Here is a 16198-nt window from a genome sequence, read left to right on the forward strand (position 1 = left end):
GTTTGGGGGAGGGGCGCTGGGAATACGATAGGTGGAAGGAGGTGAGGGTGAGGGTGATAGGCCGGAGAGGGGGTGGGGCGGAGAGGTTGGGAAGAGTGGGGGAAGGGATTCAATCAGTTCCTATAATGAGATGCTCACAACTGTATACAATACTCCAGCTGAGATCGAACAAGTACATTGAGCAAGTTCAACATCAGCTTCAGACCATAAGACACAGGAGCAGAAATTAGGCCATTCAGCCCATCGAGTCTGTTCTGCCATTCAATTCCAGCTGATAAGTTTCTCAACCCCATCCTCCCGCTTTCTCCCTGTAACCCTTCATCCCCTTGATACTCAGCAACCTATCTATCTCAGTATTAAATATACTCACTGACCTGGCCTCCACAGCCTTCTGTGGCAGTGAATTCCATAGATTCCTCACCCTCTGGTTGAAGAAGTTTCTCCTTATCTCCATTCTAAAAGATCTTCCCTTTTACTCTCAGGCTGTGCCCTCGGGTCCTACTCTCTCCCACCAATGGAAACATCTTCCCAACATCCACTCTGTCCAGGCCATTCAGTGTTCTGTATGTTTCAATTAGATCCCTCTCATCCTTCTAAACACCACTGAGTATAGACCCAGACTCCTCAAACATTCCTCATATGTTAAGCTTTTCATTCCTGGGACCATTCTCATGAACTTCCTCTGAACACGCTCCAGGGCCAGTACATCCTTCCTGAGATACGGGGCTTAAAACTGCACTCAACACTTTAAATGTGATCTGACTAGAGCCTTATAGAGCCTCAGAATTGCATCTTTGCTTTTATATTTAAGTCCTCGCAAAATAAATATCATCACTGCATTTGTCTTCCTACCTACTGACTCAACCTGTAAGTTTACCTTGAGAGGATCCTGCACTAGAACCAAGTCCCTTTGTACTGCAGACTTCTGAATTTTCTCCCCATTTAGAAAATAATCCATGCCTCTATTCTTCCCACCAAAGTGCATGACCTCACACTTTCCCATATTGTACTCCATTTGCCACTTCTTTGCCCACTCTCCTAACCTGTCCAAATCCTTCTGCAGCCTCCCCACCTCCTCCTCAATGATATCTGTCCCTCCACCTATCTTTGCATCATTGCAAAACTTTTTATCCTCACTCTCCGCTTCCTGCCAGACATCTATCCATGCTAGCACCTTACCTCGAACACCGTGGGCCCTTATCTTACTCAGTAGCCTCCTGTGCGGCACCTTTATCAAAGGCCTTTTTGAAGTTCAGGTCGATAACATTCATTGGATCTCCTTGGTCTGAGCTGCTTGTTACTTCCTCCAAGAATTTGAGCAGATTTGGTCAGGCATGGCCTCCTTCTTGCTGTTGTATTCTATGCCCCTATTAATAAATCTGAGACCACTGTATTAACTGCTCCCTCCATCTGTCCTGCAATCTTCAATGATCTGTGCACATATACACTAAGGTCCCTCTCCTCCTGCATCCCTTTAGTGTGGTACCCCGTGTTTTATGTGGCCTCTCAATGTTCTGCTGACCAACATGCATCACCTCACAGTTCTCTGCATTGAACATCATCTGCCACCTACCCAGCCACACCACCAATTTGTCAATGTCCTTTTGGAGTTCCACACTGCCCTCTTCACAGATCACAATTCTTCCAAGTGTTGTATCACCTGCAAACTTGGAAATTATCCCCTCTATCCACAAGATCCAGTTTTTAATAGAAATTAGGAAAAGTAAGGATCCCACAGTAGTCCACTGGGGAATTCCATTATAATCCTTCCTTCAAACCAAACACCATCAATTGGCCAATTATTCTCTGTTCACTATCACTTAACTAATTTGGTGTCCACTTTGCTACTGACCCTGATTTGCCATGACCTTTAACTCTCCTCACAAGTCTATTGTGTGGCACTGCATCAAACATCTTCTGGAAGTCCTTGCAGACCTCATCAACAGTATTATCCTCATTAACCCTTTTTGTTACATCTTCCAAAACTCCAGCATATTCATTAAACATAATTTCCCCTTTAGAAATCTGTATTGCCTCTTCTGAATTAACCCATAATTTTTCATGTGACGACTAATTCTAAACCCGAATAATTGTTTCTAGAAGCTCCCCCACCACCAAAATTAATCCAATTGGTCAGTAAATGTTGGTATTATCTTGACAGAATTAATTGAACAAGGCCATAATGTTTGACTTCTCCTGTTTTCTGGCACCTCCCTTGAGTCCAAGGTAGACAAAACGATTATGATCAATGCCCCACAATTTCTACCCGCACTTCCTTCAAAATGTTTTGGTGCAAACCATCCAATCCTGGTGTCTTGTCAACTTTAAGTGTCAGCGACTAATCTAAAACTTCTTGTTATATTTTTACAGACAGTGTTCCCCTCTCTATAGCCATGGTGTGGGCAGCATCTTCCTTTTGGAAAAACAGGTGCAAAGTATGAATTTAACCCCTTGACCCTGACCCTTGCTTCCCTTTTTTGATCTCCGATCGCCCCTACTCCTCCTTTAACTACTGTCTTTGTGTTTATGTAAAAGTAAAAGACTTTGGGATTTCCCTTTACATGAGCTGTTAGCCTTTTCTCGTTGCTTGTCCTTTTTGCTTTTCCATCTCCCACCTAAAACATCGATATTCCTTTCAATTCAAATTACATTTCTTGCCTTATACTTGCTACAAACACACTTTTCCTTTCTAATGTTAATTTCTGCCTCATCGGTCACCCAGGGAACTCTGGTTTTGTTTCTCCTAACTTTTGTATTACAGGGAATAGATCCCAAGCCATCTGTTCCTTGAAGGTGACCCATTGAACATTTAATGATCTTCCGGCCAACCTCTTATTCCAATCAATTCTGCTCCATATCCCTGCAGATCCAGTGAATCAGCTCTTTGCCAACTGTCTTTTCTTACTCTGGGTTGCTGCCTCTCATTCTCCACAACTTTCCAGAAAATTCTATTATTATGATCACTGGCTCCTAAATGTTCCCCACTGACACTTGATCCACTTGGCCCGCCCCATTTCCAAGGATCAGGTCCAACAATGCATCCTTCCTTGTTGGACTGGACACTTACTGGACATGAATTATCCCAAACACAATCTGGGAACACTTACCCCTCACTGTTCGTTACCATCCCAGTTTTTATTTGAGTAAAGGAAGATCCCATTTTAACTCCTCTATATTGTTAACATTTCTCTGTCACTTCCCTGTATATTCTACATCTGTTTCACAAGTTACTGGTCTATAGACCAAGTCATGAAACTGCACCTTCTTTACCTCACAGCTGGAGGCAAGTTGACTCTGTCCAGGAACACTCTGAGTCACCTTCCTTCTTCAGAACGGCAATGAACTCCTGAACTCATAATGTCATTCCTCCACATTTATTCCCCGCTTTAACTTTCCTGAACAAGTTATGCACAGGAATATTTAACATTCAGTCTTGTCCTTCCTTTAGCCAGGTTCTCCATCACTGCCACAACATCACAGTTCCATGTTGTAATCTTCATCCGTAACTCCCAACCTTATTTACAATGCCACATCCATTTATGGACGTGCATATTCCCTCTATTATAGACTTCCTTTCTCTCTCCCTTACTCCAGCTTCACATTGTAACTTCCTGCTCTCTATGCTCGGGCCAGCTGTATTCCGAAGGATTTTTTCATTCTCGGCTCTCATGCCCCACCCAAGTTAATACAATGTGTTTTATATATTTTTTGAATAATAAAAAGTATTTGATTTGCTGAGTAACTCACAAGTATACTCAAATGAAACTTCTCAATGGTTCAATTCATTTTGATGCTAAAACAAATACTAACAGATAAATGTCTGCACACTCTCAACACTTCCATGCAGTCTTTGCAAGGAATCTCATAAAAAGACAAAGACGACACAAAACACTATCTAGACAAACAGAGAGACAACTAGCGATCCACATCCATGAACACCAACTCACCACTAAACGCCACGACCAGCTGTCCCCGATAGCCACACACACAGATGACAAGGACCACAAATGTGACTGGAACAACACAACGGTCACAGGACAATCTAAACAGAGGACAGCCAGAGAATTTCTAGAAGCAAAGCACTCATCCACGGACTCCATCAACAAACACACAGACATACCGGCCACTACAACGGTCAACCGGAAACAGCAGGAACAGAATCAAATAAATTCCAGAAGACACAGGACAGCAGCGTTTCACAGGAGGATCCAATGCACTGAAGATGTCCCCTAGCCAGGGGGTGAAATGTCTGCAAATCAACTTCCCAGCTCAGCAGCACTTCACAGTAGGATCTGAAACTGTGCTGATCCTTCCATTTGCTCCACCTTCTCATTTCTGCCAGGTGATCCTGCCTCTAGATTGCCCACTCAGTCAAACAATGTCTTTTTTGAAATTAGTTGCGGAGTAAAAGTCTGTCAATGATTTTTGAGGAAGTTGACGAAGGACATCTTCAACAATGTTTTCCATGGACCTTCATTGGGACATCACATTTTTATTTTTTCCCCCTGCACTGCCTATTTCCGCCACATGGTGGTGGTATTGCTCCATTTACCACTCCCCTCCAAATCCTCTCGTTCCAATGAAACTGTCAGGCAAAGAGATAATCCCTTATCTGTGGTTTCGGAATATAGCAGCCAACCAGATTCAACATCTCGTTTTGAAATTTTGAATTGTACTCTACGTCCCTCTACAATTTTTCAAAGTTAAATATGATACAATACCAGGTTATAGTCCAACAGCTTTATTTGGACGCACTAGCTTTCAGAGCGCTGCCCCTTCATCTGGTGGTTGTGGAGTGTAAGATCGTAGGACACAGAATTTATAGCAAAAGTTTACAGTGTGATGTAATTGAAATTATATGTTGAAAAAGGTCTGGATTGTTTGTTAAGTGTCTCTTTTTTCGAATGAGCATGTTGATTTCAGTTCTTCTATTGTGTGGGTGGGACAGTGGCACTGTGGTTGGCACTGTGGTTAGCACTGTTGCCTCACAGCGTCAGGGACCCGGGTTCAATTCTCACCTCAGGCGACTGTCTGTGTCGAGTTTGCACGTTGTCTGCGTGGGTTTCCTCCGGGTGTTCCGGTTTCCTCCCACAGTCCAAAAATGTGCAGGTTAGGTGAATTGGCCATGCTAAATTGCCCGTGGTGTTAGGTGAAGGGAGAATGGGTCTGGGTGGGTTGCGCTTCGGCGGGTCGGTGTGGACTTGTTGGGCCGAAGGGCCCGTTTCCACACTGTAAGTAATCTAGCCTGAATCTCAGAAATATTCTTAAATGAACTGGAGTCATGTTGGCTCAGATAATGCATTGTAGGTGTGAGTTGCCCTGTGTAGGGTTGTCTGTGTCCCAATGTTCAGACTGATTCTAATCTAAAAAAAAGGGATTTACAGAATCTTACATGGATTCAAGCAGTTTTTGAGCAAAGTACAATGTAATTCTGCAAAAACAAATTCACCCCACAAACTTATATGTGTGTTTTCTTCTACTAAAACACATTACCTCACATTTCCCTGCATTGGGATTCACCTGTCAATCTGTTTGCCCATTTGGCTCAGTTGTCAATGTCCCTTTGAAGTCACTCAGCATCATCCTCACAATTCACTATTCTCCCCAACTTAATATCAGAAGCAAATTTAGAAATGTTGCCTTTAACACCCACATATACAAATCAGAAAAAGCAAAGGTTCTAACACCGAACCTGGGAACACCTCTTTCAACTCGTCTCCAGTCTGTGAAATGCCTATCTATTCCTACTCTCTGTTTCCTATCTTTTAGCTAACTTCTAATCCATGCTGCCATCAATCCCTAACATTTCTCATTTGCTAACCAACCTGCCACGTGACACCGTATCAAATGATCTCTGAAATTCCAAATAGACCACACCCACAGCACCTCCCTCATCCACTGTCTGAGTCACCTTGTAAAGAACTCAGTTGAATTTGTCAGACATGACCTGCCCTTGACAATCTGTGTTGACTATCTGGTATGGTAAATGTTGGGATTTAGTTTCCTGTGGAAAATCTGTCTCCCCCAGCTTTAAATATATTGGACCATGGAGCATCCTTAACCCTCTGCGTAGAGAACTGCAAACACTCACTGTTTCTCCTCATCTAAGCTCGAAATGTTTGGCCCCTAATCTTGACACTGGTGTCCCCATCTCATCGATTTCCTGAACAGAAGGTACAAGCTCTTAATATCTGCCCTGTCAAGCTCCCTTTAGAAACATCAATGTCTCAATAAGGTCATCTCTCATTCTCCTAAACTCCAGACAATTTACTCCCCCTTCATCACAGGCAACCTCCCAATCCGGGGAACAATTTCATGAACCAGGAGGATTCTCTTCAGGAAGAAGGTCCGGTCAAATGGTGATCCTTCCTCCACCTTCTTCATATTCACCCTGACTGGATTAGTGACCCACCCCCCTCCATCTGGCCTGTGGGGCGGGCTCTAGCAGAGGCCACAGCTTTGATCGGCTGCTCACTGAACTGGTGTTAGGCTGAAGCCAGTAACAAGCACCAGTGAGAAGGTGGCTGGTGGTGAGAAGGGCACTGCCTGTGAGATCCTTCAGTCTGGGCCACCTTGAAGTGGCTGCAGGCGGGGGGGCGGGTTCAGACTGTAACACATCTCCTTCTGGAATGTTCCTTTGTAAAGGAAGTCTGGAGGAAGATGCAGTCGGGGTTCATTCTGAGCAGCTCCATGACACGGGACTCTGTGCTTGACTCTGGGCAGAACCCAACTGCTTTTGTGACTGTGTACATTGAAAGATATTTCTATAAATATATATTTTTAAAGTTAAAACAAAATCAACCAATTGCAGCTCAGCTGATCTGACGACCCGCCCACAATCACAATCCAGGATGATCCCAAGATCCTCTGATGATGCAGGGTCTCAGCTCAGTCCCGTCCTGGGAGTCCCACCTTCTGGATCAGGGAATCACCCTGTGCCAGGCGATTTTCTTTCCCCACTGCACCTTGGCAGCAGCTGCCCTGAGCTGTAGTGCGTCCCTCAGCACGTAGTCCTGGACCTTGGAATGTGCCAGTCTGTAACACTCGGTCAGGGTCAACTCCTTGTTCTGGACCAACGGGTTTCAGGCAGATCAAGGATTGTCTTTCACCGAGCAATATTTTGTCTTTAAATAGAAACCCCATTGGGTCATATTTAACCTCATGGCCCTCACTATGTTCTTCCTTTTCACTTCTGCCTCCCTTTCCAGTCGCTGTGTCTGACCCTGAGACTTTAATGTTGCAGATTGCCTCTCCCTCCTGTTCCCTTATACTGACAGGAGCCAGCTCCAGGCTCTGTTCAGCTGATCATGGACATTGGAGAAAGTTCTCACCTTTTCCCTGGACGATGCCCAACTCCTTGTATTTGTTTGGGATCTTTCAGCGGGAATGATATCCACCCGATCCCACTGGGAATGATCTCTTCCTGAAATTAAAGAGGATCTGGGACTCAGGTCTTAATATCTGGTATTTTGTTGACGATTTTCCACTTTTTCCAACAGATGTGTAAAGAATAAACATGATCACAGCAACTTTTCAGTGAATTTACAAATTGATCGATGATCCTCGGAGCCTTTTCAGACACACGGTACAGGACCGCCCCCGCCTGGCGGGAGACGGTACTGCGGCCCAATAGCCTTCAGTAACAGTTCCATCCAGCAGATGGCGGTGACACACAAACAAATCCTGGGGATGCTGGAAATCAGAAATAAAATCAGAAAATGCTGCAAATCCTCAGCAGATCAGGCAGCATCTGTGCACAGAGAACCAGAGTTAACGGGCAGTTAAACTTTGAGCATATTGCATATCCTGACAGAGATTCTGTGTAATTCCCCTCCCCAATGATCCAAGCATCTCAGGAGAGGATGCTATGCAAATGCAGCTTTGCCACCCTTCAGTGTTTGGATTTCTCCCTCAGGATTTCATGTTCCGTGTGCAGAGTGAGAAATGGAAACACAGAGAAATCCCAGTTCCAGACTGGGAAACAGGTGAAGAGATGGAGGATGGGACTGAAGCAGGGAGTAAATGAAGGAAGGAGAGACACATGATATTTAATTTACTTTTTATTTTCACCATCTGACATTTATATTTGTATCTGATTTATTGACAGTTTGGTTGTGATGTTACAAAGTATAATCTCAGAATTCAATAACACATTCAGTAACATCCTGTTGTCAATGGGAGGTTTCTGACCCCAATCCCTGACCCAGACCCTAAACCTGGGGGTCATTGTGATGTCAGGGAGGCCCCGCCCCTTTAACAACTGATTCTCAGAAACTGGTTTAAATCCCAAATCCTGAAGAAAGGATAAAGTTTCCCAGTGAATTTATTCCCAGTGAAGGTGTGGAGATGGGACTTGGTGTCTACGTCGTAAAATGAAACTGTCCCAGATTCATAACTGAGATAAACTCCCACCTTCCTGGGGATCAGATCGACAGGGAGAGGGGATTGAGAAGAGGAGTTTATATAAAACTGATCCTCACCCCGCCCCATGGTCCAGAATCCATTCTCTGGAATCGGACTGACCCATCTCTTCCTCTCCACAGATTCTGAGGCTACTCCCAGACTCCAGCCCTGACTCCCCCCCACCTCCACCTCCCAGTAACGTCTCCCCGATGTGAATCCCTCTGATCCCAGGGCACAGACACAGGCCCAGTTTGTAAACCTCTTCTCTGTGTCAGGGAGACTCCTCCGGGTCTCGGTCCATCTCAAACGCTTCAGATCCACAGAGATCTCGAGCCAGGGACTCGCTGTTTCCACATCCAGGGTCACCGACACTGGGAGAGAAACACGGAGAATGAGAGACAGTCCCTGGGTATGAGTCAGTAGGGAGTAGGGGAAGGGGTAAAAACGAGGTAAAAAAGGACTTTTGCCCGAAACGTCAATTTTGCCTGTCCTCGGATTTTGCCTGTCCTCGGATTTTGCCTGTCCTCGGATGCTGCCTGAACTGCTGTGCTCTTCCAGCACCACTAATCCAGAAGTAGAGGAAGGGGATGTGTGTGTGTGGGGGGGAGGGGGATGTGTGTGTGTGTGGGGGAGGGGGATGTGTGTGTGTGTGTGGGGGGGGGAGGGGTGTGTGTGTTGGGGGGAGGGGGATGTGTGTGTGGGGGGGAAGGGGGATGTGTGTGTGGGGGGGGAGGGGGATGTGTGTGTGGGGGAAGGGGGACGTGTGTGTGTGGGGGGGATGGGGATGTGTGTGTTGGGGGGGGAGGGGGATGTATGTGTGTGGGAATGGGGGCTGTGTGTGTGTGTGGGGGAGGGGGATGTGTGTGTGGGGAGGGGTATGTGTGTGGGGGAGGGGGATGAGTGTGGAGGAGGGGGATGTGTGTGTGTGGGGCGGAGGGGGGTGTGTGGGGGAGGGGATGTGTGGGGGAGGGGGATATGTGTGTGTGTGGAGAAGGGGGATGTGTGTGTGTGGGGGAGGGGGATGTGTGTGTGTGGGGGAGGGGGATGTGTGCGGGGGAGGGGATGTGTGTATGGGGGGGAGGAGGGGGATGTGTGAGAGTTGGGAGGGGATGGGGATGTGTGAGTGTGCGGAGGGGATGGGGATGTGTGAGTGTGCGGGGGAGATGGGGATGTGTGTGTGTGCGGGGGAGGATGGGGATGTGTGAGTGTTGGGGGGAAGGGGATGTGTGAGTGTGCGGGGATATGGCGATGTGTGTGTGCGGGGGGGGGATGCGGATGTGTGAGTGTTGGGGGGGGAAGGGGATGTGTGAGTATTGGAGGGGATATGGGGATGTGTGTGCGCGCGGGGGGGAATGGGGATGTGTGCGCGCGCGCAGGGGGGAACGGGGATGTGTGTGCGCGCGGGGGGGGAAACGGGGATGTGTGTGTGCGGGGGAGAATGGGGATGTGTGTGCGTGCGGGGGCGGGGGATGGGGATGGGTGTGTGTGTGTGGGGATGTGTGTACGGGGGAGAATGGGGATGTGTGTGTGTGGGGGAGAATGGGGATATGTGTGGGGGAGAATGGGGATGTGTGTGGGGGAGAATGGGGATGTGTGCGGGGGGGAATGGGGATGTGTGTGAGTGTGCGGGGGGGATGGGGATGGGTGTGTGTGTGTGGGGATGTGTGTGTGTATACAGGGGATGTGTGTGCGGGGGAGAATGGGGATGTGTGTGTGTGGGGGAGAATGGGGATATGTGTGTGTGTGCGGGGGTGGGATGGGGATGTGTGTGTGTGTGAGGATGTGTGTGCAGGGATGTGTGTGTGTGTGGGGAGAATGGGGATGTGTGTGTGTGGGGGAGAATGGGGATATGTGTGTGTGGGGGAGAATGGGGATATGTGTGTGTGTGCGGGGGTGGGATGGGGATGTGTGTGTGTGTGAGGATGTGTGTGCAGGGATGTGTGTGTGTGTGGGGAGAATGGGGATGTGTGTGTGTGCGGGGAGAATGGGGATGTGTGTGTGCATGGGGGGATGGGGATGTGTGTGTGGGGGGGTGGGGATGGGGATGTGTGTGTGGGGGGGTGGGGATGCGGATGTGTGTGTGGGGGTGGGGGTGGGGATGGGGATGTGTGTGAGTGTGCGGCGGGGATGGGGATGTGTGTGTGTGCGGGGGGGGGATGGGGATGTGTGTGTGCGGGGATGTGTGTGTGCGGGGGAGAATGGGTATGTGTGTGAGTGTGCGGGGGGGATGGGGAAGTGTGAGTGTTGGGGGGGAAGGGGATGTTGAGTGTTAGTGGGGATATAGGAATGTGTGAGTGTTGGAGGGGATATGGGGATGTGTGTGCGCACGGGGGGGAACAGGGATGTGTGTGTGCGGAGGGGTAGGGATGTGTGTGTGTGCGGGGGGGATGGAGGTGTGTGTGTGTGTGGGGGGGAATGGGGATGTGTGTGTGCGGGGGGGAATGGGGATGTGTGTGTGCGGGGGAGAATGGGGATGTGTGTGCGGGGAGAATGGGGATGTGTGTGTGCGGGGGAGAATGGGGATGTGTGTGTGTGGGGAAGAATGGGGATATATGAGTGTGTGAGGGGGGGTGGGGATGTGTGTGTGCGGGGGAGAATGGGGATGTGTGTGTGTGCGGGGGAGAATGGGGCTGTGTGTGTGTGCGGGGGAGATGGGGATGTGTGTGTGTGTGCGGGGGGAGATGAGGATGTGTGTGTGTGTGCGGGGGGAGATGAGGATGTGTGTGTGTGTGCGGGGGCAGATGGGGCTGTGTGTGAGTGTGCGGGGGGGATGGGGATGTGTGTGAGTGTGCGGGGATATGGCGATGTGTGTGTGTGCGGGGGGGGATGGGGATGTGTGAGTGTTGGGGGGGACGGGGATGTTGAGTGTTGGTGGGGATATGGGGATGTGTGTGCGCACGGGGGGGAACAGGGATGTGTGTGTGCGGGGGGGTAGGGATGTGTGTGCGGGGGGGATGGAGGTGTGTGTGTGTGCAGGGGGGGAATGGGGATGTGTGTGTGTGTGCGGGGGGAGATGGGGATGTGTGTGTGTGTGCGGGGGGAGATGAGGATATGTGAGTGTGGGGGAGGCTGATGGGTATGTGTGTGAGTGTGCGGGGGGGATGGGGATGTGTGAGTGTTGGGGGGGAAGGGGATGTTGAATGTTGGTGTGCGTGTGTGGGGAAGAATGGGGATGTGTGTGTGCGGGGGGGAATGGGGATGTGTGTGTGCGGGGGGGAATGGGGATGTGTGTGCGCACGGGAGGGAACGGGGATGTGTGTGCGCGCGCGGGGGGGGGACACGGATGTGTGTGTGGGCGGGGGAGAATGGGAATGTGTGTGTGTGTGGGGGGAATGTGTGTGTGCGGGGGAGAATGGGGATGTGTGTGTGTGTGTGCGGGAGGGAATGGGGATGTGAGTGTGTGTGTGGGGATCTGTGTGTGCGGGGGAGAATGGGGATGTGTGTGTGTGGGTTGATGTGTATGCGGGGAAGAAGGGAGATGTGTGTGTGCGGGGAAGAATGGGGATGTATGTGTGTGCGGGGGGGGGATGGGGATGTGTGTGTGCAGGGGAGAATGGGGATGTGTGTGTGCGGGGGGGGGATGGGGATGTGTGTGTGCGGGGGAGAATGGGGATGTGTGTGTGCGGGGGAGGATGGGGATGTGTGTGTGCAGGGGGAGATGGGGATGTGTGTGTTTGTGAGGGTGGGGATGGGGATGTGTGTGTGTGTGTGCGGGGGGGATGGGGATGTGTGTGAGTGTGCGAGGGTATGGTGATGTGTGTGTGTGCGGGGGGGGATGGGTATGTGTGTGTGGGGGAGGGGATGGGGACGTGTGTGTGTGTGCGGGGGAGAATGGGGATGTATGTGTGTGCGGGGGGGGATGGGGATGTGTGTGCGGGGATGTGTGTGTGTGTGCGCGGGGGAGATTGGGGATGTGTGTGAGTGTGCGAGGGTGTGGCGATGTGTGTGTGTGCGGGGGGGGATGGGGATGTGTGTGTGCGGGAGGGGATGGGGATGTGTGTGTGTGCGGGGGGGATGGGGATGTGTGTGTGCGGGGATGTGTGTGTGCGGGGATGTGTGTGTGTGTGCGCGGGGGAGAATGGGGATGTGTGTGCGCGGGGGAGAATGGGGATGTGTGTGTGTGCGTGCTGGGATGGGGATGTGTGTGTGCAGGGAGGGGATGGGGATGTGTGAGTTTTGGGGGGGAAGGGGATGTTGAGTGTTGGAGGGGATACGGGGATGTGTGTGCGCACGGGAGGGAACGGGGATGTGTGTGCATGCGCAGGTGGGAATGCGGATGTGTGTGCGCGCGCGTGGGGGAACGGGTTGTGTGTGCGCGCGCGGGGGGGGAACGGGGATGTGTGTGCGCGCGCTGGGGGGAACGGGGATGTGTGTGTGCGGGGGAGGGGGATGTGTGCGGGGGAGGGGATGTGTGTATGGGGGGGAGGAGGGGGATGTGTGAGAGTTGGGAGGGGATGGGGATGTGTGAGTGTGCGGAGGGGATGGGGATGTGTGAGTGTGCGGGGGAGATGGGGATGTGTGTGTGTGCGGGGGAGGATGGGGATGTGTGAGTGTTGGGGGGAAGGGGATGTGTGAGTGTGCGGGGATATGGCGATGTGTGTGTGCGGGGGGGGGATGCGGATGTGTGAGTGTTGGGGGGGGAAGGGGATGTGTGAGTATTGGAGGGGATATGGGGATGTGTGTGCGCGCGGGGGGGAATGGGGATGTGTGCGCGCGCGCAGGGGGGAACGGGGATGTGTGTGCGCGCGGGGGGGGAAACGGGGATGTGTGTGTGCGGGGGAGAATGGGGATGTGTGTGCGTGCGGGGGCGGGGGATGGGGATGGGTGTGTGTGTGTGGGGATGTGTGTGCGGGGGAGAATGGGGATGTGTGTGTGTGGGGGAGAATGGGGATATGTGTGGGGGAGAATGGGGATGTGTGTGGGGGAGAATGGGGATGTGTGCGGGGGGGAATGGGGATGTGTGTGAGTGTGCGGGGGGGATGGGGATGGGTGTGTGTGTGTGGGGATGTGTGTGTGTATACAGGGGATGTGTGTGCGGGGGAGAATGGGGATGTGTGTGTGTGGGGGAGAATGGGGATATGTGTGTGTGTGCGGGGGTGGGATGGGGATGTGTGTGTGTGTGAGGATGTGTGTGCAGGGATGTGTGTGTGTGTGGGGAGAATGGGGATGTGTGTGTGTGCGGGGAGAATGGGGATGTGTGTGTGCATGGGGGGATGGGGATGTGTGTGTGGGGGGGTGGGGATGGGGATGTGTGTGTGGGGGGGTGGGGATGCGGATGTGTGTGTGGGGGTGGGGGTGGGGATGGGGATGTGTGTGAGTGTGCGGCGGGGATGGGGATGTGTGTGTGTGCGGGGGGGGGATGGGGATGTGTGTGTGTGTGCGGGGGAGAATGGGGATGTGTGTGTGTGCGGGGGGGGATGGGGATGTGTGTGTGCGGGGATGTGTGTGTGCGGGGGAGAATGGGTATGTGTGTGAGTGTGCGGGGGGGATGGGGAAGTGTGAGTGTTGGGGGGGAAGGGGATGTTGAGTGTTAGTGGGGATATAGGAATGTGTGAGTGTTGGAGGGGATATGGGGATGTGTGTGCGCACGGGGGGGAACAGGGATGTGTGTGTGCGGAGGGGTAGGGATGTGTGTGTGTGCGGGGGGGATGGAGGTGTGTGTGTGTGTGTGGGGGGGAATGGGGATGTGTGTGTGTGGGTTGATGTGTATGCGGGGAAGAAGGGAGATGTGTGTGTGCGGGGAAGAATGGGGATGTATGTGTGTGCGGGGGGGGGATGGGGATGTGTGTGTGCAGGGGAGAATGGGGATGTGTGTGTGCGGGGGGGGGATGGGGATGTGTGTGTGCGGGGGAGAATGGGGATGTGTGTGTGCGGGGGAGGATGGGGATGTGTGTGTGCAGGGGGAGATGGGGATGTGTGTGTTTGTGAGGGTGGGGATGGGGATGTGTGTGTGTGTGTGCGGGGGGGATGGGGATGTGTGTGAGTGTGCGAGGGTATGGTGATGTGTGTGTGTGCGGGGGGGATGGGTATGTGTGTGTGCGGGAGGGGATGGGGACGTGTGTGTGTGTGCGGGGGAGAATGGGGATGTATGTGTGTGCGGGGGGGGATGGGGATGTGTGTGCGGGGATGTGTGTGTGTGTGCGCGGGGGAGAATGGGGATGTGTGTGAGTGTGCGAGGGTGTGGCGATGTGTGTGTGTGCGGGGGGGGATGGGGATGTGTGTGTGCGGGAGGGGATGGGGATATGTGTGTGTGTGCGGGGGAGAATGGGGATGTGTGTGTGCGGGGATGTGTGTGTGTGGGGATGTGTGTGTGTGCGCGGGGGAGAATGGGGATGTGTGTGTCTGCGGGGGAGAATGGGGATGTGTGTGTGTGCATGCTGGGATGGGGATGTGTGTGTGCAGGGAGGGGATGGGGATGTGTGAGTGTTGGGGGGGAAGGGGATGTTGAGTGTTGGAGGGGATACGGGGATGTGTGAGTGTTGGAGGGGATATGGGGATGTGTGTGCGCACGGGAGGGAACGGGGATGTGTGTGCACGCGCAGGCGGGAATGCGGATGTGTGTGCGCGCGCGTGGGGGAACAGGTTGTGTGTGCGCGCGGGGGGGGAACGGGGATGTGTGTGCGTGCGCTGGGAGGAACGGGGATGTGTGTGTGCAGGGGAGAATGGGGATATGTGTGTGTGTGTGTGTGTGTGCGGGGGGGGGGATGGGGATGTGTGTGTGTGCGGGGGTGGATGGGGATGTGTGTGTGTGTGTGTGGGGATGTGTGTTTGCGGGGGAGAATGGGGATGTGTGTGTGTGCGGGGGAGAATGGGGATGTGTGTGTGTGCAGGGGAGAATGGGGATGTGTGTGTGTGCGGGGGAGAATGGGGATGTGTGTGTGTGCGGGGGGGAATGGGGATGTGAGTGTGTGTGTGGGGATGTGTGTGTGCGGGGGAGAATGGGGATGTGTGTGTGCCGGGGTGAATGGGAATGTGTGTGTGTGTGCGGGGGAGAATGGGGATGTGTGTGTGCGGAGGCGGGGGGGATGGGGATGTGTGTGTGTGTGTATGTGTGTGTGGGGATGTGTGTTTGCGGGGGAGAATGGGGATGTGTGTGTGTGCGGGGAAGAATGGGAATGTGTGTGTGTGCAGGGGAGAATGGGGATGTGTGTGTGTGCGGGGGAGATTGGGGATGTGTGTGTGCGGGGGGGGGATGGGGATGTGTGTGTATGTGTATGGGGATGTTTGTGTGCGGGCGATAATGGAGCTGTGTGTGTGTGTGTGCGGGGGGAGATGGGGATGTGTGTGTTTGTGGGGGTGGGTATGGGGATGTGTGTGTGTGTGGGGATGTGTGTTTGCGGGGGAGAATGGGAATGTGCGTGTTTGCGGGGGAGAATGGGAATGTGCGTGTGCGCGGGGAGAATGGGGATGTGTGTGTGCGGGGAAGAATGGGGATGTGTGTGTGCGGGGGGGGGATGGGGATGTGTGTGTATGTGTATGGGGATGTTTGTGTGCGGGGGAGAATGGAGCTGTGTGTGTGTGCGGGGGGAGATGGGGATGTGTGTGTTTGTGGGGGTGGGTATGGGGATGTGTGTGTGTGGGGGCGGGGATGGGGATGTGTGTGAGTGTGCGGGGGGTTGGGGATGTGTGTGCGGAGGGGGATGGGGATGTGTGTGTGTGCGGGGGGGATAGGCATGTGTGTGTGCGTGGGGGGGGATGTGTATGTGTGTGTGCGGGGGAGAATGGGGATGTCTGTGCGGGGTAGAATGGGGATGTGTGTGTGCGGTGGGGAAGGGGATGTGTGTGCGGGGGGGAT

General features: G+C 52.5%; 1 protein-coding gene across 1 annotated transcript in view; it reads right to left on the reverse strand.

Moving 5' to 3' along the window:
- Window positions 1-8052: 8052 nt before the first annotated feature.
- Window positions 8053-16198, reverse strand: part of LOC148140045 (zinc-binding protein A33-like) — a 35475-nt gene continuing 27329 nt past the window's right edge. The window contains exon 6 of the mRNA XM_087979223.1: window positions 8053-8774. Within this exon, the coding sequence (XP_087835349.1) occupies window positions 8254-8774 (521 nt within the window). The 3' untranslated portion in view covers window positions 8053-8253. The remainder of the gene's footprint in view (window positions 8775-16198) is intronic.

This window comes from Chiloscyllium plagiosum, unplaced genomic scaffold (genome assembly GCF_037043375.1).
Source record: "Chiloscyllium plagiosum isolate Xiang-an unplaced genomic scaffold, Cpla_swu_hap1 HiC_scaffold_35, whole genome shotgun sequence".
Lineage (NCBI taxonomy): Eukaryota > Metazoa > Chordata > Chondrichthyes > Orectolobiformes > Hemiscylliidae > Chiloscyllium > Chiloscyllium plagiosum.